At 46.2% G+C, this 24,809-nt stretch overlaps 1 protein-coding gene across 1 annotated transcript in view; it reads right to left on the bottom strand.

The window, feature by feature from the left end:
• Positions 1-9,201: 9,201 nt before the first annotated feature.
• PLPP3 (phospholipid phosphatase 3) overlaps positions 9,202-24,809 on the bottom strand; it is an 80,663-nt gene continuing 65,055 nt past the window's right edge. Inside the window, exons 5-6 of the mRNA XM_075936053.2 lie at positions 20,117-20,293; positions 9,202-11,026 (exon numbers count right to left, since the gene is read on the bottom strand). Of these exons, the coding sequence (XP_075792168.1) occupies positions 10,901-11,026; positions 20,117-20,293 (303 nt within the window). The 3' untranslated portion in view covers positions 9,202-10,900. The remainder of the gene's footprint in view (positions 11,027-20,116; positions 20,294-24,809) is intronic.

Below are 24,809 nucleotides of genomic sequence, written 5' to 3' on the forward strand. Positions count from 1 at the left end.
GAAATATCAAACTCCAGGTATCAATTAGTGGCACTATTTGGCAGGATGTACAGGCAGTCCCCGGGTTACGTACAAGATAGGGACTATAGGTTTGTTCTTAAGTTGAATTTGTATGTAAGTTGGAACTGGCTCCAGATTCAGCCGCTGCTGCTGAAACTGACCAGGGGCTGACTACAGGAAGCTGGAGGCAGAATTGCTCTGCCCTGGGCTTCCTGGAATCAGCCACTGATCAGTTTCAACAGCGGCTGAATCTCGAGCCTGGGACAGAACAGCTGGGCTGCCAGGAAGGTCCCTGCAGGACCAACCCGGCAACACCCCAGTTGCTCTACCCCAGGGTCCACAACAAAAGCCTGGTCTGCTGGGGGGGGGGGTGCACTAGCTGCGCCCCTCCCCCTCAGCAGACCAGGGACACGGGGAGCAAAGCCGCAGCGGCGGCGGGGTGCCGTGCCTCTGAGGCTTTGCTCTGGGTGTCCCTGGTCTGCTGGAGACGGTCCCCAGCAGACCAGGGACACCCGGAGCAAAGCCGGGGAGGTGGAGGGGTCCCGCGCCTCTGAGGCTTTGCTGTGGCAAAGCCTCAGAGGCGCGGGACCCCGCCACCGCTGCGGCTTTGCTCCTGGTGTCCCTGGTCTGCTGGAGACGGTCCCCAGCAGACCAGGGGCACCCAGAGCAGCTTTACTCACCCCGGAGGTCGAGGTGGCGGGACCACTGCGCTCTGGGCGGTCCCGCTGCCTGTGAGCTCCAGGGCGAGAAAGCCCCGTTCGTAAGTGCGGATCCGACATAAGTCAGATCCGCGTAACTCGGGGACTGCCTGTATAAATAAGCCTATAAAAGGTGGAGATGAGGGGAAGATCAATCAGTCCATTGGGAGTTGGGAATAAAGAGAAGAGAATGTCAAGGGGAAGGGGTGGTTATGGGTACACTGACGAGAGAGAGAGAGAGAGATTGTAGAGACAAAGGCAGAAGGTAGTGTCTTTGGAAGTTCTCAGAGTTTTGTTGGATCAAGGCTACATTCAGTCTTAGAGGTGAGTCTGGCCCAAAACTCCAGCTCTCAGCTAGGAGTGTTTGTTAAGTGAATATGGATCCAAATTCTGTTCTTGGTTTTATCTTTATAAAGAGTGAACAAAAACCTTCTACCCAAACATTGGTGTACTACAAATCTAAAGTAAAGTTCTCCAGTATTAAATTGTTTCTGCTTGTGGCACATGCTGTAACCTTCCTCCTGGCATGGAAATCTACATACCCCAAAAACGGACTGCATTCGGCCCTTCTTTAGCCAGCTCCAATTTACAGTTGTAAATTGAAGACCATCTACTCTGAAAAGATTCTGACCTTTGTCCATTTCTAAAAGGCTTGACTTATCTCACTGTATTTCAGTCCACCGCCTTGGCTTCCTGCCTCCTTGGCTAGTTCTCCATTTCACTGGCTTCTCATTCTCTTCCCTCCTGTGAAATTTGATCAAGACTGACCCGTCTTTCTCTAAATCAGCATTTCTCAAACTATGGGCCGCGGCCCGATACTGGGCCGCGGGAGAAAAATACCAGGCCTCAGCGTGGTTGCCAAGGTGTTCCGGGCTCCCGGACTGTCCTTGCACTGCTGGGTCCTCCAAACCCTCAGCCGGGATGGGCGTACGCAGCCGTATGTTTCAGTTTCCCGGCAGAGGCATAGTGAGGGTTACCAGATGAGCTCTTATTGCTGGCTGTGGAGGGGGGAGGGTTGGATATGGGCCGCAGGGAAGCAGGGTTGGGGCAGTGGAGCTGCCCCGGGGGAGATAGGGAGGGGAATCAGCCGGTGGAAGCAGGGCTGTCTGGGGGGGGGGGGGGGGAGCAGGGGCAGTGAGGCTGGGTGGGGGAGATCACGGGGCTGGCTGGGGAACCGGCTGGCAGAAGCAGGGCTGGCCGGGGTGGCAGGAGCAGTGGGGCTGGCCAGGAAAGATGGGTGGGGATGGGGAGAACCGGCCAGCGGAAGCAGGGCTGGGGAAGGGGAGGGAAGGGACAGCAGGGCTTGCCAGGGGAGATCAGGAGAGAATCAGCTGGCGGGGACAGCCGGGCTGGCTGGAGTGGGGGGTGGGGAGAGAGAAGGTGCGGGGGGGAAGGCGGAGAGAATAGGCAGCGGGGAGCGGGCAGTGGGGCTGTCCGGGAAAGATGGGGGTGGGTGGAGAGAACTGACCGGAGGAAGCAGGGCTGGCGTGGGCAGCAGGGCTGGCCGGAGGAGATCAGTAGAAGTGGGGGAGAACCGCCAGGCTGGCAGAGGGTTGGGGTGAGCGGGGATGGCCAGGGGGGGAAACAGGGAGAAGAGAATTGGCAGGCGGGGAGTGGGACTGATCTGGGTGCACGCAGATCCTGGGGTGCTGCCCGTTTCGTGCATGGTCCGGGCGAAGCACGAAGCAGTCTGGCCTCCTAGATTCCATTTTGCCACCCCCGAGTAGTTCCGAACTGCCTAGCTGGTGGACATCCTCACGCAGCACGTGTTGACCAGCCAGGAAGTTGGCAGCTACAAACTGATACACCTAATAATAATCATCATCATTAATAAAATGTACTTAATCAGAAAATATCGGACATTTTCTATGTCCGGTATTTTCTCAATTTGTTTCTGGACAGAACCCTCAAATACCAGACTGTCTGGTACAAAACTAAACACCTGGCAACCCTACCCCTCCTTGCACCCTCACTCCTAGCCAGATACCCTACCCCCAATCTGCTCCTGCTCCCACCTCCTGGAGCGCCCGTGCGGCGCCGGGTCCCCCAAATCCTGGCCCGGGTTGGGTGGAGGATGCAGTGAGTGAAACAGTGAAAATTTATTCATTTTTCATTCTTTTTTTAAATGTGATTTTATATTTTTGGGCTGCAAAAAAAGTACTGAAAAAAACCCCAGGTTCCAACTAAAGTAAAAGTTTGGGAAACCCTGGTATAGCCAGTTTTCTATCCATCTTACAGTCCATTTTTCCAATCCATATTCCCTTAACTTGCTGGTAAGAATATTGTGGGTGGCCATATCAAAAGCTTTGCTAAAGCTGGCCCTGGGGGCTTTGGGAGGACCAAAAAGAACATATTTGCATATTCATCATTTGTTTAATGAATATGCAAATTTGCAAATGAATGTTACCAGTCCTCCGAAAGCTTGTGAATGGATTTACTGGTCCCCGTGTCAAAAAGTTTGGGAACCCCTGCTCTAGATCAATCTTCTATTTTCAGTAACATCTGCTGCCCTTTCTGGAATTTTCCACCTTTTCAGTCAGGGTATGTATACACTACAAAGTTAATTCGAACTAACAGACGTTAGTTCAAATTAACTTTCATAGGCGCTACACATACAAACCGCTAGTTCGAACTTAATTCGAACTAGCGGAGCGCTTAATTCGAACTAGGTAAACCTCATTCTACGAGGACTAACGCCTAGTTCGAATTAAGTAGTTCGAATTAAGGGCTGTGTAGCCACTTAATTCGAACTAGTGGGAGGCTAGCCCTTTCCAGTTTGCCCTGGTGGCCACTCTGGGCACCACCAGGGAAATTCGTCTGCCCCCCGCCCAGCCCCGGAGCCCTTAAAGGGGCACGGTCTGGCTATGGTGCCCGTGCCAGGTGCAAGCCTGCCAGCACCCAGCCAGCAGACCCTGCACCTGGCACGGCACGAGCCAGCCACCCGCTGACACCCAGCCCTCCGCCTCTTCCCGGGACCCGGCTAGCGGCTCCCAAGAGCCTGCCCGGGGCTGCAAGAGGTGGGCGCCTGCCTGGTCTAGTGTGGACATCATGGACCTCATCCACGACCTCCGCACTAGGCACAGGAAAGTGGCCATCTAGAGCAGGATAGCTGCCAGCCTGGCCACCCAGGAGCAGGTTTGCATGAAAATCAAGGTGGTCCAGTAAGACCCCCGACCCTGAGCCCTGAGCTTAGAACATAAAAACATAAGAACGGCCATACTGGGTCAGACCAAAGGTCCATCTAGCCCAGTAGCCTGTCTGCCAACAGCGGCCCACACTAGGTACCCTGGAGGGGATGGACCGAAGACAATGACCAAGCCATTTGTCTCATGCCATCCATCTTCAGCCTTCCACAAACAGAGGCCAGGGACACCATTTCTACCCCCTGGCTAATAGCACTCCATGGACCCAACCTCCATGACTTTATCTAACTTCTCTTTAAACTCTGTTATAGTTCTAGCCTTCACAGCCTCCTGCAGCAAGGAGTTCCACAGGCTGACTATTTGCTTTGTGAAGAACTTTCTGTTATCAGTTTGAAGCCTGCTACCCATTCATTTCATTTGGTGTCCTCTAGTCCTTCTATTATGGGAACTAATGAAGAACTTTTCTTTATGCACCCTCTCCACACCATTCATGATTTTATAGACCTCTATCATTTCCCCCCCAGTCTCGTCTTTTCTAAGGTCCCTTTAAGCACAGCCCTCGGCTAGCCTGAGACAGCAGCTCCACGCTCTAAGTCCTAATCTGATGCCCTGCCAGCACTGCTTCTGGCCATCCTTAACCTCGGTTCAGGGTCCACTCAATGTGGACATGCTAGTTCGAATTAGCAAAATGCTAATTCAAACTAGTTTTTAGGTCTAGATGCATTAGTTCGAATTAGCTTATTTCGAATTAACTAATTCGAATTGTTAGTTTGAATTAGTGCTGTAGTGTAGACATACCCTCATACCTATTTCACTCACTGCCTGCACTCATAATGTATTCTAGACCTGGAAAGCTGGTGGTGGGTATCCAGCAGCTCCCAGGGCTGGCACATTCGAACCCGCCACTCTTATGTGATCTTTACTCACATTAGGCAGTCTGCCTTTTTCTCCTGTTCAACAGTGCTGCTACCTTGGACCCAGTCATCTCTGACCTTTATTAGGCTCTCTGCCATTAACCCTGTTCCTATGACCTGCCATCTGGTCTGTAGCTTGTACCCCCTGAGGGTCTCCTTCTCTAGTCTCTGTTTTGGTTTGGTTCTGCTACAGTAAACGTTACCTCCTTCGCTTGCCTGCCAGCTTTCCTCATCTGTCTTCTTTGGTGTGTTTAGTTTCTTTAAAAACTTTTGTTTAATTTTCACAAGCCCTCCTCATTATTTTAACCTAGCAATGTTGTATCAACCGCACACACATGAAGTTTAATATACTTTTTTACTGCTTGCTAGTGTTACAACCATCGTACACTACATTACGCGCTTTCTCTGCCACTATTGAAGGCCTCTGATCTTCTTAACTATGCAACCTCATTTTAGTGTAAAACTCAGGAAACTATTTGAGCGGTGCCAGACACTGCCACAAACCTCTATGGCTCCTTTCCATAATATACTTTAAATCCCATGATTTGTTAACTTTTATCAATTTATTCTCCTCTTTTATGCCTGTCTCCCACAAAGCTACTCTTTACTAGCTTTAATGGGCTCTTCACTAATGAACCCTGCCCATATCCCAGCAAGCTATCTCTCCCCTCCCATTTGCTAAAACTTCCTCTATTAAACTGTCTTCTGTCTGTGGCAGCTGAGTACCTCCCCACTGTACCATCCCGTACCATACTAATCCTTCCTTATAAGCATTCCTCCAAAATGGCCTTACTCTGGCATATTCCATTAAGCTCATCTCCACTCTAGTATTATTATTTGTATTGTCAGGATGCCTGTGCACCTGATACCAGATGCTTGACCTGCTATTAGGGTCTCATTGCATTAAACACTGTACATACACGAAGTAAGAGACAGCCCTTGCCCTGAAGAGCTTACAACATAAATAGACAAGGCAGATGAAGGGTGAGAGGAGAAACAGGCCCCAGAAGGGACTATGCTTACCTGAAGTCACGCAGCAAAGCAATGGCAGAGCCAGAAACAGAACCCAGGTTTTCTGAGGACTAGTCTGGCCTCTTGACCAGTGGAACATGTATTAAATAATGTTCCTGGAGGACAGGTCGGTCAATGGCTGTTAGCCAAGGTGCAGAAGCTCACAACCCCATGCTCTGGGAGTAAAAGGGAGCAGGGAAGGAGTATTGGGCATTGGGCCCCAAGAAAGTACAGTCTGTGCATGTGCAGCAGCTGCACATGTAAACAATTTGTAATAATCCTACACTTGTCCACAGAATGAGATTACTCTGGCTGACATATCCCTGCTGAAGTTCAACAGGCAAACGCAGGCTCAGCTTCTAGATGCGAGCAGGGGGAACCCCACTCCTTATGCAGCCAGACACTGTGCTGCCTTGATTCCAGATGCACAGTATGAAAATGATTTGGGAGAGTGTTGTACCATGGAAGTGGGGAAATGGCAGCCCAGCCATGGAAACTCTGTGAGAAACTTGATAAATACCTCAGGCAAAGTTTGGATGCCATCTCCCCGCAAGAATCTATTGATTTCTATGTGAAAGTCAATGCTCTGTTTGGACCTAACACAGACCCAGGCAGGGCATAGTCAGCTCACAGAAATACAGCCTCCAGTCGCCCTGCGCCACTGACCCTGCCCCAGCTGCAAGAGCAACTTCTTAAGCTTCCATCTGGCTGCAATTCACAGCAACTTACCACCCCGTGCTGCTGCCACCCACCCCACCCTACCCTGCTGCAATATATAGTGACTTACTGCACTGCATGTCCTCCATCTCCCCCTCCCCTGGCTGCACTAGAACAACTTACCACCCCACGCTGTTGCACCCTCCTTGCCCCCAGCTTCACTAAAGCATCTTACTGCCCTGCGTCGCCGCAGCCTCCCTTCCCATGGCTGCACTAGAGCAACTTACTGCCCTACATGGCACCAACCAGACCACCCCTGCCTGCATAGCAACGTACCCTGCGTCTCTTCCCTACACATCTGTTAATGTGGCTGCAGAGCAGCTGAGTTCAAAGTACCGGCCAGAGTGGAGAATGGGCATTCTGGGGAACATGCTGGAGGTCACAACGCAACAAAAAACCTACCGTAAAGTACACACTGCGTGGTTGTCGACAATAAAGGGAGGGGAAGAGATCAAAGTGTTTTGGGGTATGTCTACACTAGCCACCCTACTTCGAATGAGGGTGGCTAATGTAGTCATTCAAACTTGCAAACGAAGCCCGGGATTAAAATATCCCGGGCTTTATTTGCATGTTCCCGGGCACTGCCATTTTTAAATGCCCGGTAGTTCAGACTCCCTGCCCGCGGACTACTGTTACTCCTCCTGGGAACATGCAAATAAAGCCCAGGATATTTTAATCCCGGGCTTTGTTTGTAAGTTCGAATGACTACATTCGAACTAGGGTGGCTAGTGTAGACATACCCTTGAAGAGGTGGACATTTTCTGTTGCCAAAACTGGGCATTTGTCACCACTTTTGTCATGTCAGTGTGGACGCTTTCCAGGTTTTGTCACCAAAAGGGAGTGACAAAGGCCGCTTTTCTGAGCAGTGTGCAGAGGCGGGTGGGGCAAGCAGGGAGTCTGCCTGTGGCTCCCTTCTGCATCTGTAGGCTGGATCTGGTGGATTGGTCGGCTGGATACGGCCCGTGGGCCATATTTGGCCCAGCCCTGAAATACAGTCTGTCTGTGGGCTACATGCTGCTAAATCCAGTCAGTGTTTCCTTCAAAGGAAAATTCAGGAAGCTTAAGATGACTCAGTAGGGGGCGACTTCCTCTAAGGAATTACTGGAGATATTACTGAATGCATAGTGTAGCTAGAAATGTCATCTTTCAAGCGCGTCCTGTCCGTGTGAATGTTAATATAAAAATCCCCTTGTACCAAGAATAGGAGCATTTACCCAGTGGTACCAAGTTTCAATATGAGTAATAACTCCCACCATGTTCTGCCTACTTAATTTTGCCCCTGCTATTTCATTCTGGGGTGGAATTCCATTTCTATCATAAACCGTCGCGCATCTTTGCTGTGCTTCATTCCAGAGTGCGCGATCGGAGAGAAGCCTGGACTTTTAACTGCAACCTGTGTGCATATGTGCGGACATCAACAGACGTGGGCATTTATTTATTTTTTTTGTCCTCAGTAAAAATGTTCCATATCCATTTCCTATTACATTAGAATGTTGTGAGTCTCAGAAGAGAAATGTGGAAAAATAGGGGCGAAATAGATTTCTTTCAAAATGTTAAAAGAGAGGCGTGGAAAATGGCAGGGCTGCAGACTGTGTCCTGTACACAAGAGACACCCAGGCATGCATCTGACGAAGTGGGTCTTTGCCCACGAAAGCTTATGCTCCTACACTTCAGTTAGTCTATAAGGTGCCACAGGACTCCTCGTCGCTTTTGCAGATTCAGACTAACACGGCTACCCCTCTGATACAAGAGACACCCTGAGACTGTTGTGCTCCAGCACAATTGTGAGTTGAAGTAACACACAGGCACAAGACAGGTTAAGTGCCTTAAGTGCCTGGCAGCCTTTAACATTAATTAGAAGCACTGTGGTCTGGCAGAAGGCCTGTTCTTGCCCTGCCACTGATCTTCTGCATTGACTGTGGGCAAATCACTTGATTTCTGTGCTTCTCTTTCACTGTTCAATCTTCTCTATTCAGGCTATAAGCCCTCCAGAGCAAGGATTGTCTTTCCCATCTTTGCAGTGCCTAGCAAAGAGCAGCCTACCCTAACATAAATAAGGAGAAGTAAATTTCAAGCTTTTTGAGCATGCCACTCCTTCATACACAAGAGCACTGGGGGAAAAAGAGATGTAGGCAGAGGAGAAATCATCCTTACTATGTAAATAAGGGGTTCATCTATGGGCTTCCATGTAAAGGTGCGTCTACACAGCAGGGCTTACCTCGAAATAAGCTACGCAAATTGAGCGACATCAGTTGCGTATCTTATTTTGAAATAGGGAGCGTCTACACGGCACTTATTTCAAAATAGAGCATTCTTCCTCTCACTTCCCTTATACCTCGTACAATGAGGGTTACAGGAGTCGGAGTAAGAGGTCCTCCAGCTTGACTGTATTTTGACACTCAGAATAACTGCCTGCTGTGTAGACATGGACTAAATTACTTTGGGATAACCCTAGTTATTTCAAAATAGTGTTGCAGTGTAGACATATCCTTAGACTTATTTCTATTATAAAGCAGAGACAGAAATGTAGAAAGACCTAGGTGCTTTGCAAAAATTCACACCTTGAGTGCTGCGTCCATTCTTGCGCAAAAAGCCTGAAGTGTAGATGTAGCCTTGGAACAGATATACGCAACATTTATCCAGTGCAGAATAAAGCCCTGGATATACTACCCCAGTGCATTTTCTTCCAATTAATCTAAGAACAACACAAATGCAGAACATGGTTAAAATAGGATATTTAGTTGTGTTATGAGCTTTTATTTAAAAAGCACATTTATACAGCAATAATTTCGCAGATACAAACTTCAATTTTGTATTCTACAAAAGTCTTTGAATATTCTTCTCTTTACAAAATGAAACATTACAAAAATACAGACAATTTAATATGATTTTTATACAATTGTCTCTAGTTGTAGTTATTTTCATTAAAATATTACTACCACAGACCTACAATATTTTAGTCAACTACCAAAAAATTAATTCAATGCTTTTTTAAGCAGCAAAATGTAAATAACACAGGTCAAGACACAGTTTATAATCATAGTGGATATATCTAAAAAAATTGTTTCAGAAATAATATTTTACATAGTTAATTTTTAATGTTTTATACATTATTTATATAATATTTATATATAAAAATCATAGCTTGCTATAGTTGAAATGATAGGACGGATTGTGTAATATAGATGTGCAAATGGCCATTCCACGTGGTTTGCATGTTCCCCTTTCAATTTAGCTTTTTAAAAGTTTTAAGATAGATCTTAAGTATTTGTCTTTAACTTCCATCAGAAAGCCAACAAGTCGAGAAAAAGGCAAAACTCTGATCTCCTTTACACACTACTGATTCACTACTGGTGTAACTGAGATCAGAATTTGGCCTAATATCTACTGAATGGCTTAGAACAAGACCCTAAACCGAGACTTTGAGGGAATGCTCAAAACTGTGAAATCCAGGTTAGGACGTTCCACCCAGCAGCCCGTCCTAAAACTGCAGGATCAATGTTTCCTGGGACTCAATCCCATATTCATAGTGCTAACGTATCTTCAACAAGATCGATCACTAACAACTGATATGACATGAACTCCCAAAGGTGGCAGCAATAACACAGAAAATCCTTCTGCAATTTATCAGGGTTAGGAGTAGTGAAGGGAGCCTTTTTGTAAATTAGGCCATTTGTCAATTTTGTGTAGGCTTGATGCCTCATAAAGCCATAATATCACAAGTGGAAATGAAGAGATTTGACTTCCAAGTGGATAATGGATTCATTGATGTTCAATTTGTTGCAGAAACACCTTGGATAGTGTTTTTTTTAAGGTTGTGTGGTATGCAGGATTTTTTTAAAGTTGTGTAGTCAGGCACCCTTCTGACTTTTATGGCAAGCTTCTTCCGAACCAACATCACAGTATGGAATGGAGTTGAACAAAGCAATATTAACAAGAAGCGGGGAGGGGAAAGGAAAGCGGTGACACTGAGGAACCAATCCCAAATCTTGAATCAGTGCTGTTTCTTGCATACAGTGCTATATAATTTAGTTGTGAGTTTTTCTTACAGGCATTGGAAAGCTTCATAGTAAAAGCTAAAATGGCCGGCTTTACATAATCGTTTAGCGTTCACTATGCTATGAACAATTTGGGTTCACTACAACATGAACACTCAACCAATTGCACATCCAGAATTCCGGCACCGCTGTTTGTTTATTGTTCCCATAGTTGCTTTTGACTTTAGTTGAACAACACCCATTTCATGCAAATGTTGCAAGTGAAAAGGCCAGAGAGTAAGACCTTATTAGTCAGGCAAAAAAGTCTCTCCCTACATTCTACTGTCTGATGAGATTTGAGAGCAGCAGGTAGTTGCTGTCAGCAGTCATTTTTGCAACCAAAAAAAAAAAAAAAGAGGGTTATGGAAGGTTGCAAAGGTCTACACCATATTGTGGTGATTGTTCCGTTCAATGATGTCCACAGGTGAAAGGATATCTTTCCGGATTGGAGGAGGAGGCAGGGAGGTCTTCATCTTGGGTTTGAAGAGGTCTGAGACGTAGAACACCTGCAAATATAATTTAAAAATCAATATATCGACATGTGATGAATATTCCTCAAATGCCATTTGACAGGTCATCAGTGAGAGAGTATTCGTGTTCTATTTTCCCATACACAAATTCTTTCAGGTGTCTTAGACTCAAGCTCTAGGCTCACAAGGTGCTGAACATCCCCAGCTCCCAAATGGGGCAATGGAAGTTGGGAGTTATTAGCTCGCTGTATGATGGGGCCCTTCACCTATCTATGGCTGTTTTCCTAGCTGTGGAATAGACATGTACAGTACTTAATTACCAGCCAGATAGGGTGTTGGGAGATTAAATAATGATGGCTTGGTATGAACTGTTGTGGGCATTAATAAATGATTGCACCTATATGCTATAAATAGCTTGATAACACACAACTTCACAGCACTGGCTTGAAAGTCCAGAAATAAAGAAAGTTTCTTGGGGCAGAGAGCATCTTTGGGTATGTCTAGACTACAGGTTTTTTTGAAAAAAGTGGCCTTTTTTTAAAAAAAAAAAAAACTTCCCCTGCATCTAGACTGCTGCTGCATTCTTTCAAAAGTAAATTGAAAGAACGCGGCAGTTTTTTCGACCGTGAAAAACCTCGCTTTACGAGGAAGAATGCCTTTTTTCGAAAGTGCTCTTTCGAAAAAAGGCGCTATGTAATGCAAACTGTGCTTTTTCGAAAGAGAGCATCCAGACTGCCTGCGTGCTCTCTTTTGAAAAAGCAGCTTGCCTTTTCGAAAGTACTGGTTATAGTCTAGATGCTCTTTTTCGAAAGAGGCTTCCAGTCTAGGCGTAGCCTTTTTGTTCTTGTTTGTACAGCTGCTCGTACTCTAGGTTCTGATCCAGGCACAGGCTTCCTAAGCACTATGGTTACACCACTTATGCTCAAACACCCCCTCCCAAATTTAAATCCTGCTTTGCCTGACTCACACAAGTAGCCCCACCGACTTAAAATGATCTCCAATGGGCAATTAAGGCCCTCAAGTTAAAACTGCTCCACGAGTGACTCTCTCTAATGAGTGATGGCTGCTTTCCCCTCTTCTCGTGACACATGGGCTACAAAACTAAAGTTTAGTCAGGATGACTGTCTAGCAGTCAGAGCCCAACAGAGAGAGGAGATATTCCTGAGTCCCCCTTTCCTGACTACCCAATGACGTGACCGCTCCGCCGGATGAGAAAAGGCCAGCGTTTGACAATTTAGGGAGGCAGAAACACAATAAGAAACAAAGTGCTGGGAGGAAACCTTCATTTCCTCCTTGGCAGCCATGGCCTAACCCTTATCAAGCTCGCATGACTGTTGCACTTTCTCCGTTACTAAACTTAAACCTGAAGCCAGCAGGGAAAACAGTCAGACAGTGTAACTCTCTGGAAACAGCAAAATGCACAGAGGACTCATCGTTGTTATTTAGCACCAGAAGTTGGCTATAAACAGTGCCAAAACTTAGTTACTGGTGAACACAAATGCCAACAAGCACCAAGGCTACCTCACAGCTGCACTTTTAGTAAGCATGTGAGTCAGAATTTACCAGCTGAGCTGAAACTTATTCTGGCCCTGACATTTAATAGCTGTGCACACATAAGGCATCACATTTCACTTTAGCCAAAGTGATACGGAGGATGAAATACGGTATTTTAATGTTTATAGAATCATTGCAATGCACGGCGAGAAAGGATCAAGTATTCCTAGAGCATCTTGGAGAGGTCTTTGTGCAACTTGTTCTTAAATACCACCAGCGATGGGGATCCCAAAACCTCCCATAGCAGCTTATTAGTTCAGCACATAAGCCGAACATTGGCTGTGGGGGTGTTAATGTTCCCTTAAGGGAAGGTTATCTTTTAATAGTCCTTTATGGGATTTCTAACGCATTGGGTGGAGATGGGATACTGGCCTGGTAGGACCAAGTGATCTAAACTGGTATACCAAGTTCTAAATTTCAGTCAGGCCCTATTGGATGATAGCCTCAACATTAGAAATGTATTTGTATCTCCTTCTACTGCAGTTTTTGGAAGGGTCCTTGATTTGACTAAATAAAATGGAAAAGGGGTAAGATGCTTACATGAATAAGACCAGACTACACAATGACTCTGGCTAATCCAAGTGCAAGGGTAACTGAGACACATGTCTGAGGATGGTATACTGGAAGGCATTATATAGCAGCCCATATGCACTATTCACCAGTATTCCTCTTCCTTTTCTATATCTTTTCTAAGCTACTATCAGAGTCATGAAACCAAGTTACGTGGACAATTCAAATGAACCCAAAACTGAGAATTTGGGGGTTTGATTCCTTCACTTTTCCAGTTTTATTACTTATCCATAAATATTTCTCTGGATCAGAAAAAACATAAAGAGGACTAACATTTACAATTTTTTTTTTGTTCCTGGAGTGAAGTGCTGGCACTCAGATGTCTAGCTAAATAACACTTCACACAAATCTGCTGATTAGACAACTAAATGCCAGGATTTGTGCTACAGCAAAATGAGGGAGTAAATTTGCACCCACAAAAACAGAGGTTTGGATGAGTCCTTTTAAAAACAAACGAACAAAAATAAAAATAATCTATCAAGAGAATGTATTACTATAAAGTATTTTTCTCTTTTTGGTTGTTAGCAAAAAAAACCAAAACAAAATAAATCAGTTATTTTGGAATATTTCTCTCACATGGCTAACTCCTAGGACTGGATGCAATCAGAAACATGTCCAACTTCTATACCAACAAATCCATGAAAAATAAATTTGTTGGAGGAGGTAAGTGGCAGTTGCTCCATGCAAGAGGTAGATGGGGATTATATTGAATGTGGCCCTTATTTTGTAAATTAGTAAGTTATGGATGAAGTATCATCTTGGGGTTTTTTCCCAGCCATTACTCTGAAGTTCATTGGTTTTGAAAGTTTAATTCAAATACTTGGTAGTCGTTTTAATTCCCTTTTAAACTATATTTTTCTCTAGCATGGCTTGAGGCTATGTAAACACATACAGGAATCATGAAACATGATCTTTTAGGGTCAAAAGAGTGTTAAATCCTGCTAATGCTTGAACTGTTTGCACATTTATTAGTCCTTTTTAATGTTAAAGTTTTTACTTGGATTTGTTCCACTTCCTGCAGAAGGTGCTCTCCACCCATAAAGAAAATTTGACATCAGAGAACTGGGATTGTACTATACAAACACAATATCTTATATTTCCATTTAATAATACTATTTATTTTCATCATATTAAAGAAAACCGTACTCAGATACAAAATAGTAAAATAAACTAATATGACTTTTAAATGTTGACACAAAAAAGTATCTGGTCTCTTTAAATGGTTCCCCTCTGTCATAAGGGATGTAAACTAAGCAATCCGTATTAGTCTGTTATGCTGCATGTAAGAGCTATTTTGATTTTTGGAAATTCTCATCGTATTTCACTTCAGAACCAAGTAAAAATGTTTCATCAGCTGGAAGTGCTTGACACAAATGTCTTGTGTTTGTTATTTCAGGCAGGGAAGGACAAATGTGTCTGTTACAACTTTTAGCTTTGGTAACCCTTGGAGATGAAACACATAGCTGGCTTTCACGGAGAATTACAGCACGATTCCTACTACACTTAACAACCTTCTAATATCAACAGTTTGAGACTTTTAGTTCTTGAGTCACAGTTGCAGGCTGTTCCTCAGAAAGAGAGTGCTGTAAGAAATGATTTTTGAGTCACTCCTCTCTGACGCAATGTAGTAAGGAGTGATAAAACTGTGGCTAAGCAAGGAGGCCTTGAATGCCCTGTGAATCAAAGGTTCAGGACTGGCTTTCTCATCTTCGCCAGTTAGCGAGGTCCCAGCCACAAGAAGTGAAAATTACTCAGTGCATCTCCAGAAAGGTTTCCATGACAAGCTGGAGTATATTGTTCTATTAGCAGAGCTGATTAGCTCAAAAAGGAAAGGGTCAGACAAAGAACTGCATAACTTGTAATGGTTGATATTAACTAGCTTTTTGAGTGTCCAGCTTTCAGAAGTGGGATGTGTCCATTTTGCAAAGGTGAAGCAGAATCCTGGGAGGAGAGAAGTGAGGGATCATTACATTCATGTGGAAATGAGGATGAGGGAGGGGCCAAGATCTGGTGGGAACATACGGTAAGATCCTAGTCCCAACTCATGCATTAGGATTGTGGAGATTGCCGAAGCCACAAGGTTTCAGCAGTGGTTAATGGGCGGGGGAGGGGGCACTCCAAGAGTCTGGTAAGTGGTCAAGGGCCACGCTTTTCTATGGAGGGGGTATGGGATCTGGGATGGAGGTTGGTGCAGAAGGGAGCCCAGTGTATAGAGACTGGGGTGCAGGAGAAGGTGTGGGGTCTGAGAGGAAGTTTGGGTGAAGGAAGGGGTTGTGACCTGTGGCAGAGGTTTGGGGTCCAGGGTCCAGGAGAGGGTATGGGTGGGTGCAGGAGAGGATTTTGACTTGGTGAGTGGTAGGAGGCGTTGCAGGGTCTGGGAGGGAGTTGTGACCTGGGGCAGGGAGAAGGGGGGGTGTCAGAGGTTTTGGTGGTGACCTGGGGTGAAGAACTGGGGTATAGGAGAGGCTGGGGTGTCAGGTGCAGGCTCCGTCTGGAAGGCACTTACCTAAGTGGTTTCTGGCCAGCAGCCCAGCGTGACCATCAGGGAGGCTCCCTGCCTGCCCCAGCCCCAGCCCCAGTGGCTGGCTGCTCCTTCCATGCTGGGGCGGGAGAGAAGGCTTTGTTCGCTGATCCCATCCTCAGCACAATCTCTCAGCTCCCATTTGCCAGGTTCTGGCCAATGGGCTGAGAGATTGTGCAGGGGGTGGGGACGGCATGTAAAGCCTCCTCGCCCCCATATGTACGATACAGAGAGCCACATGGAACAGCCAGCCGCTTTGAGCAGTGTGGAGCTGCTCCATTCCTGAGGGTCCCAGGAGGGTAGTCCGCAGGCCAGACTACTTGACATATGTGTTATGGCTTAGGAAGGAATAGCACTGCTTTCCCCACTCTGCAGCAGAGCTGCTAACAGCATGATACTGCTGCTCAGCATTCAGCCAGACAACTGACCCTAATAAATATATATACAAGAACCAAGCAGCGTTCCCTCTAAGATTTTCCAACTATGAGCGGAGTGAGTTTTGGCTTGTGCACTAATACCGAGGCCATGCGCACTCATGTGGATGTATGCCACTGTGGCACCCACATTATTAATACACACATGTTCCCAGATGCCAGAGCAAAAACCTACCCCCCCTTGCCATACGGCAGGTCCCATTCCCAATCGCTGGAGCAGACCCTATCCTCCACCCCTGCGGCATGTCCTGTTCCCGGCCATCAAAGCAGAACCCCCCTCCCCCCGCCATGCAGCAGGTCCTGTTCCCAGCCTCAGCCGCCAGAACAGGCCCCGGCCCCCCTGCCACATGGCAGGTCCGGCCACCAGAACAGGCCTCCCTCCCACTCCACATGGCCCACCACAGTGGCTCCCTCACCACGCTGTCTCAGCCGGCTCCACCCGCTACAGTAGCTGCCTGCCGCACGAGTGCTGCTGCACGGCTCTCCAGAGGAGGTGGGTGAGAGAAGAATTTTTTGTCCGTGGATGTGCAAGTGTGCACCTTAGTGGGAACTATGGAACCAAGTCTACGCTTGATGCAACTACCAGGGCCCTTCTCATCCCGTCTTAGCACAGAAAAGGCTATATTGGCAGGCTGGCCCTACAACTACTTTAGAGTGATATTCTAGAGAAGAAAGTCCCTGGGGGTGGGTGGACAGCCTTCAAGATGTGACTGGCTGCTAGTCTACAAGTGGTTAGCAGCCTAGCAGGAGAGGGAGCAAGAGAAAGTAAAGAGCTAGGCATGGGAAATTGTGTAGCCAGCCAATGAGAGCTGTTCTGGGACATAGTGGTAGGTGGGGAATGGATCTACCAACCCATTCTAAGATCTATGGCTATCAGTTGGGGTGAGTCTTACCCTAGGCACAGGGTGTAACCGAAAGCTAATAAACCCTAATATGAAAACAAATGCCTCCTGCTTACAAGAAAAATGTCTAAGGTAGGACTTATTAAGCCTGATGTTGGATCCCCTTTACTCATGCGACCCTTGACATCCTTGACAGTTTTGGCAGGTTGCTCATCCCTACACCACTGTCCTGATTCCAGCTGCAGGGAGCCCTGGAGCGATTTCCTGTGCTTCACAGGGAACAGCCTAGCAGCTATGTAGCGCCAATGGCCCTTACTATTAAAGGAGCTCCAAACCTTCTCCCCAAAAAGAAGAAAAGAAATATCGGTCCATATTGGACAAATACTAACCATTGTTAAGCAATCGAGTTCAGGATTCCAAGAACCTTTTAACTGTTATTTGTACCTGGGCAAATACGAGACAGGGGTTTGGGTCTGAATCTCATTGGAACCCACTTGCATCTTTCCCAGGCAGTAGGAACAGGGCAATGAATGACTAGTGCTCTCCCCACATCCGGGCTTGGAATGGAGGCACACAAAAGAGTACAGCGGGGTGTGCCCTGTGCTAGAAGGGAAAGACTAGGTCTGTTTGTGAAATAATCAGGCAGCTGCTTCCTATGGTGATTTACTTCGTCACAGGAAAATCAGCCTATGGGAGCCACATTCTCACCCGCCTCTGGGCACAGCACAATTTGCCATCTGTTAAAGGGTCAGGGAGGAGGCCACCAGATTTGCAACTTGTCACTAGACAGGAAATGTACAAATGTCCGTCCTTAGCATCTGGATGCCTATTGTCTTTCAGAAGCCACTAATTAGATCAATAGTGCATTTCATCCTTTTATTGTGTTCACATTCTTCTTTCTCTCTACCTGAGATAAAGCTTTAAAGTGACAAAAAGAAGGCTATGTAGGAAATGTACACATACAAAACAGTCTTAATTATATACAAACTGGTGCCTAGACAAAGCCTCCTGATGTGATATGAATCACTGGACCTAGGAAAAGCTGCCTCGCTGCTCCAAAGGTTTGCCCAAGATCTTTTTGCTTCCATAGTGTTCAAAAGGGGATGGGTTGTTTCTTTAATTGGCTGAGGCTATGTCTACACTTTGGGGGTTTTTGGAAAAAAATATACAAACTGCGGTTCGCAATTTGCGTACCTTTTTCTGCTTGTTTTTTTGAAAGAGGCTTTTCCAACATTTGGTCCATCTACATGGAGCCAAATGTCAGGAAAGCCTCCTCTTTCGGAACATCCTTTATTCCTCATAAAATGAGGAATACAGCGATGCCAAAAGAACGCGCCCACTTTTTTGGAAACTGTTCTGAAAAAGTGGACGTGTTCCCTGGACACGGCAGTTTTTCTGGGATACTAGAGGTATCCCGGAAAACTCTGCAGTCTAGACACAACCTCATAGGGATAATAAAAGGTTTCCAAGGCTCTGAGAAATGCCATGACACTTGAACAAAAGATTTATGAACCATAATGATTTTGCTGCTACTGTGCATTAAAAAAGGCAAATTGAAGACGGAAAGTCACACACAGGAGTGGCCTATGTGGAAGACTTCCACCAATTCACCCTTTGGCACTGGTATTTAGGATTTGCCGACACTCAGCCACAATGTTGCATTGGCACTTGGGTTAATATTTTTTTAAACAACTAGACTACAGCTTTTTTTGGCTCAGATTTAGCATTTTATCAATAAGTGGAACATGCACAGCCTATTTTCCACTCCTGCAAATAAACCTCTAGTGAACTTTATTCCTTGCCTGGAGGTTTACTTTACTTTCAGATCAAGCAAAACAAAACGTGTGCAACCTTTTAAAAGCTTGGTTTTAGGAGTTTCTAAAGCCACATAATTACTTTAGTCCCCAGTCCCTTTGTTTCTAAACAAGATAGCTACACTGAAAACAATCACGTCATTACACAGAGCCAGCACCTCTCATTAAACGTTTACATGTGTCACTTTGAGTTAAAGGACTATGCAATCAGGTCTCTCTTTTGAAAGTAAATTGCATGAGAACAAGCCAGGCAGCGACAGACAAGCAATCATGGCTTTTGTAAACCATTTTCTCACAAACCTTTTTGCTAGACCAAAAAAAAAAAAAAAAAAAGTCTCCAATCAAAAGAACAAACCCAAAAGCCACATTCCCAGGCAGGGGAGTTTTCTGGTTTAACTCTGAAGGGCATATAGCTGTCCCCCACTTCCAAGATAGTCTGCTGGGATCTTTCTGTACAGATCCTCTGCAAGAGCTTTGACAATGTACAGCCACCACCCAGCTTTCATCCACAACGGGCATCAACAAAACCAGGGGTTAGCCTTTGAGGAAAAACTGCTGCCACTGTTTGCCTGTTAGCCTCCCTAAACTGCACTGGTAATTTGCCTGGATTCAGAAGGGTCCTTGCCAATCAGTGAACATACTGACCCTAATGCTGATAGGGAAAAGCAGAACACAGGGGTTTCACTTCACATGCTGGGTTGGTTTTACATTACTTGGTTTCAAATGAGACTCTACAATTTATTTTTTTTTACACATGGGCTTTCACCATCTCCTAGTCAACAGTGCAGCAGGGGTGCTAAGGCAGCTTCCTGCCTCTCCTGGCACTGAAGACCATGCTTCACCCCACAAGCAGCCAGCAGCAAGTTCTCAGCCAATGGGAGTGCGGAGCTAGGGCTCAGGGCGGGGGCAGTGCATGGAGCTGTTTGCTTCCCACTGCCCCCCTACTTTGGAACCAGGCTAGTTGCTGGCCACTTCTGGGGAGCAGCGCAGTGTGTGCTGCCAGAACAGGCAGGTAGCCTGCCAGAGCACCTGCACTGGCCACCTGATCACCCTGCAGCAATGAGACCCAGTGCCTGACATTCCACGACCCAGTCCCGGATCACGAGCCTACGTTCGAAAACCACAGCCTCACCTCATGTCTCACTACACATCCATGCCCACAGCAGAGAGAGATTTTTACAGAGGCATCTTGGCTTACAATGCATCTTCCACACTGCAGCCCACTCGAGAGAGCCAGCCCCCATGTGAATGTTAACTCTCAACAGCCCCAGCTATTCTGAAGCAGCTGGATTGCCTAACATGGTAAGTAGCCTCTGTCACAGGCTATACCCATCAGCACCTCCCTCCAGAGCTACTAGGCCATGCGTGCAATAGTAAGAGATGCCACTCACTATGCAATAAGCCACCAGGGCTCCTTGTGCAAATCCTGCCAGCACATCTGTGGGGTGATGCTTGTGGTCAGACACACGGGACAATCCTGTGTAAAACGCCATCATGATCAGAGTAAACTGCAGAAGGGGACGTAGCAGACGTGCTCCTCTCCACGTGAATCTGGCCTGCAGATATAACTAAGGAGAGAAAAGAAACAAAACGAAGGGGAGCATTAGTTTTACACCCTGGCCACTGTGTGCACAGCAATGTAGAACAACAGCACTGGCTAGCTGTAGCAATGGAGCGGAGGGAGGTCATTCTGCCCTCGGATGCTGGCTGCCACTGGATACAGCAAGAATTTCATACATGTATCCCAGGGCAGAAGTTGGTCCTTAGTGTGGTATGGGGGGAGAGGCAGGTTGTATCAAAGGCGACGAATGACTTCAGATCACAAAGGCTGCCCTGACACGGGTGCCCAAGGTGGTTGCCATGGCAGCAGAAGTGGCAGGATGCCAATCCAGTGGGGAGAGGCAGGGAGAGCTGGCTTTCAAGTCAGGCTGGAGGAGTGTGGGCTTTGAGCTAACTCCCACTGCCAACCCCGCTGCTGCCTCTACCTAGCTATCTTTTGCACCACAGCACAAGCCTGAGTCTGTGGACCTGGCATGGGCAATGGATGACCTCATGGCTGGAGGAGGCAAGCCCCCCAGCCCCGCCCCTTCTGCTCGAGGCCACGCCCACCACTGTGGCCACTGCTGGCCTCTGCCCGCAATGGGGAATAAGCGCAGTCCCAGACCTCCAGGGAGTTGGTGGGCAGTGTGGCTGCAGCATGCCCTGGCCCCCGGAGTGCAAACAAGCAGTGTGGCCCCAGCCTCCCCTGACCCTAAAGATGAGAGTCAGGAGGGCATGGTCCTAGCCTCCCTGTGCTGTGCCTGCCAGATTCCTACAGAAAGCACGTCCCTCCAGCCAAGCTACCGGTCCCAGCGCTGGGAGGACAGGCAGTGTAGCACATCCCCCTGCCTGCCTGTCCCAGCCTCTGCCTCCTCAAGAGCAGGCTGGGGGAGAGAGCCTGGGCGACTCCGGTGGAGCATGGGTGGCACCATGGATGGGGGAGTCACTGGGACCTGCACCCCCATCTGCAGTCAGATGTGACTGTCAGCCAGCAAGTAGAACAGAAGGTTTGTTGATTCGCAGGGACACAGCGCAGCACAGACTTGCTGTTACAGGAACCAGGAGTATTCAGTGCAATCCATCTGCCCAGACCCCCAAGCCAACTAGGCTCACTTCTCCTTAGGCCAGCTGAAAAACTAACACACACCCAGCAACTGGTTCCTAGCCCTTTAGGCAGCCCCAAGGCCAAGGTGTTATCTGACACTCACTGGTTGCATCTTCCCCCTAGGAACAGGTGACAGGATGGCTTGGGCCATTCCCTACCTGCCCTCCCTCAGCACTTCTCACCCAAAGTTCTCATCCAACGGTGGGCACCAGACACACAGAGTCACAACAGAGCAGCACAGGACAGTAGGAATCACATACAGCATAACAAAGCAAACAGTGCAAACACGATCCCCACTACATCACACTAGGTGAGGCAGTTTGGGAAGGCATTACATTCCTCTGCTTATGCCACCCACCAGCCCTGGGACCTAAGCACTGAGATTGGCTGCTGCATTGTGTAGATGGACCCTACGAGAAAGCAGTCCACACCAGTGACAATGTTCCCTCTAACTTTTTCCATCCATGTACCGAATAAATGTTGTTGTGGGCACTGAGGCATGTAGAGATGTGCACCACCAGCAGACATATTATACTGCCAGCTGTGGGCAGATGCTCTGCTGATCAGCTGGGAGGCACCTGAATACCTCCTGAGTGGCCACCCAAGCGCCTAGCTTATAGGAAACACTGACCATTGAGTACAGTATTTCCAATTCTAGTTCATTTTGCACAGACAAGGCTTCTGAAGGTAAAGGGTAAAAACACAATTCTATAACATTTTCCAAGCCGAGTAGTGAGAGTTCATATTAACATTGTTGCTTCTATTTAGCCAGACCCACAACTAGGCTTTGCAGAATTCAATTTTTATTGTAATTTCATAATTCCAACAGACAATATTGATGTTTATTTCTAAGCATTTTCCCAACCTTTATTTACATTTTCAATTATGAACAAGTATAGGATCTAAGCATCTTTTCTATAATCAATTTATATTTTTACAACTGTGGGAAATTAGGCATTGGCATGTCAGAGAAAAATTACTTAATACCAGTGTAGAGATATTAAAAACAATTAACTTTATAACCACTAAAGTGCCAACATCATGTGCTGAAATATACATAGCAAATATTCTTAAATCAAATGCTGATAGGCAACGAAAGAAAGTGAAAACTTATCAGCCAATTTCTATCATTACTGGAAATGTTTTTGTCACTTTGTGTGGATACCATGAACTTGACATTTACCAACATTCACGAATAATAATAAAAAAAAAAAAGCTAATCTGAGAGGGAGGCAAACTGCTTATCTAAATGCAGGAACACTTCAGCTAGAAAAGGCTGATGACAGTTGTGCATATATCTACCTCCTTCAGTCTGTGCAAACAGGATAATTATTAATGATCTCACAAGCCCTGCTTCAGAATAACTGGCATGTTATGGTGAGGTCAGCGCGCACTCATGCTCACACAAGCAGACCTATGAGCTATGTTGGGGCTATTCACATCAGGAAAGACTCTCTCTTTGCCCTGAGCCTCGATCCCTCAGCATGCAGAATTCTGCAGCGCCCTAGTGTTATAGAGAGGGGTATGTTTGGGCGTGGGGGAGGGAAATGTTATTACACTTACAAGGGGAAACAAAAAGGACTTGACCTGAAATGAAAAAGTTGAAGTGACGTCAAATGGGTATTGTCCCCCCCTTGGTTATCTTGAGCTTTTTTTCTGTTGCAAAGGGTGGGCACAACCTACTTCCCAGGTTCCTGTGGGAACTGGGGAAACCAAACGGGAAGAGACGACAGGAAAACTGGAACCTTCAGTCCACAAATCAAAGTTGCTTGAGGCCGATCACCCCCAAGGCCGAGCCAAGCGGAGCAGCGCCCTCCCAGAAAGTGTTCCCTTCCTGTGCATGCGTGAGGAAGTGGAGACAGGGTGGGGTGGGGAGGACGTAAAAAGGATGTAGGTCAGGAAGTCATAGCTCTGTCTGGGGCGGGAGAAGGGAAGGAAGGAGGGAAGATTGTGTGTATCTGGAAAAGGAACAGGTATAGCAGCTTCTTCTTTAACACTTGCAAGAAAGCTAAAAAACCCTCTAACTTCTAGAATTGCAGCCCAGCTAAGCATCCTGCTAAGCTCATCTGTCCTTACAAATGAAACAGAAAATACAGCTAGTAGCCATCTGGAAAAGACTTGGTGACTGAATAAGATTTCTAGGCAAGACCCTCTCCTGGCAGAATGGTGTAAAGTAGGTACAGCTCCAAGTACAGCCCAGACCAGTGAGCTTAAACACCATGCAAAGGCAAACCTATAAAGTGGCTGTACTAAGTGATTCATTATGTTGTATCTATTTCATAAACCTTTTATTTGCCCCCCTTTGGAAAAAGTACAAGGCAAAACATTAAGATGATATGAAGAAACATTTGCACCAGTCTAGCAGATGCTTCACATTATCCAAATTGGTAGCCAATTATGATTGAATAGAGCAACTCCAAGCCAGTTTGGTGCTGGCCAAAGCACATTACAGAGTCTATGGACATATCAACATATATTCTGGTGAATTCACTCCCACACATTTGTACTTCAGTTTTGAATAATAATGTATATGCTAGAAAAAGAATTAATTAATCATAAACACATTTTCTAAACACACTGCATCTGTCATCCAGAAAGATTTAAAAACACTGCTCAAATTCAAAAACACATCAGATACTACTAACATGCAGCCATCTCTGAAGTGGGACACTGAAGCTGTTTAGTAGCCCAGTGCAACACTACATAGCAATTGAAAACTATTTTACTCTGGGCACATCTTTATTCACAGAAACAGCAATTTCCATGTGTTTCGTTAGCAGCAAACTGGCTTCTAAATTGTTTTCAAATATCTTTGTGCTCATTTTGAGCCAAATTCTGATACCCATGGGTCATAGTAAATAGTCCTTTACTCCTTAAGCAATCAATTGATGGGAACCAGTTGGGGAGATAAGATACTATGGAACAGGAGTTCAGGGGCTCTGGATCTGCTTCTTTATTGTTCAAATGCACTTTCTTGATGTTTTTATACAGAGATGATGTTGCCCCTTTAAAAGTCTACATTTTGGGAGTAAGGGTGGCAGGTTTTAAATCAACAGAGGGATGCCAGCTATATTTGCATTGATACTGATATTCAGACGTAAGATTGCAGTGCAGCATGCACGTCCCATACAATGCTCCTCCACCTTGCTAATTAATCGCAAGAGCTAATTTCATGCTATGTTATTCCAGTTCCTTAAGAAAAAGGTTTCAAATGTTTCATATATCCCCTTTTGCATACCATTGTGAATTACTTCTCTGTCCTCTCCTCAGTGCAGTCCAAAGGCTTTGATTAAAAGTTCAAGCAGAGTAGAGAAAACGAGAACTGAATTTAAAAAAGACCATTTCAAAAAGAACATTCAATTTAAACAGAACACAACCTCAACAGTGACAAACTCCAGACATTTGGGGGGGTAACATGAGAAAAAATGGCTTACAATGTA

Source organism: Pelodiscus sinensis, chromosome 9, assembly GCF_052426305.1.
Source record: "Pelodiscus sinensis isolate ZL-2025 chromosome 9, ASM5242630v1, whole genome shotgun sequence".
NCBI lineage: Eukaryota > Metazoa > Chordata > Testudines > Trionychidae > Pelodiscus > Pelodiscus sinensis.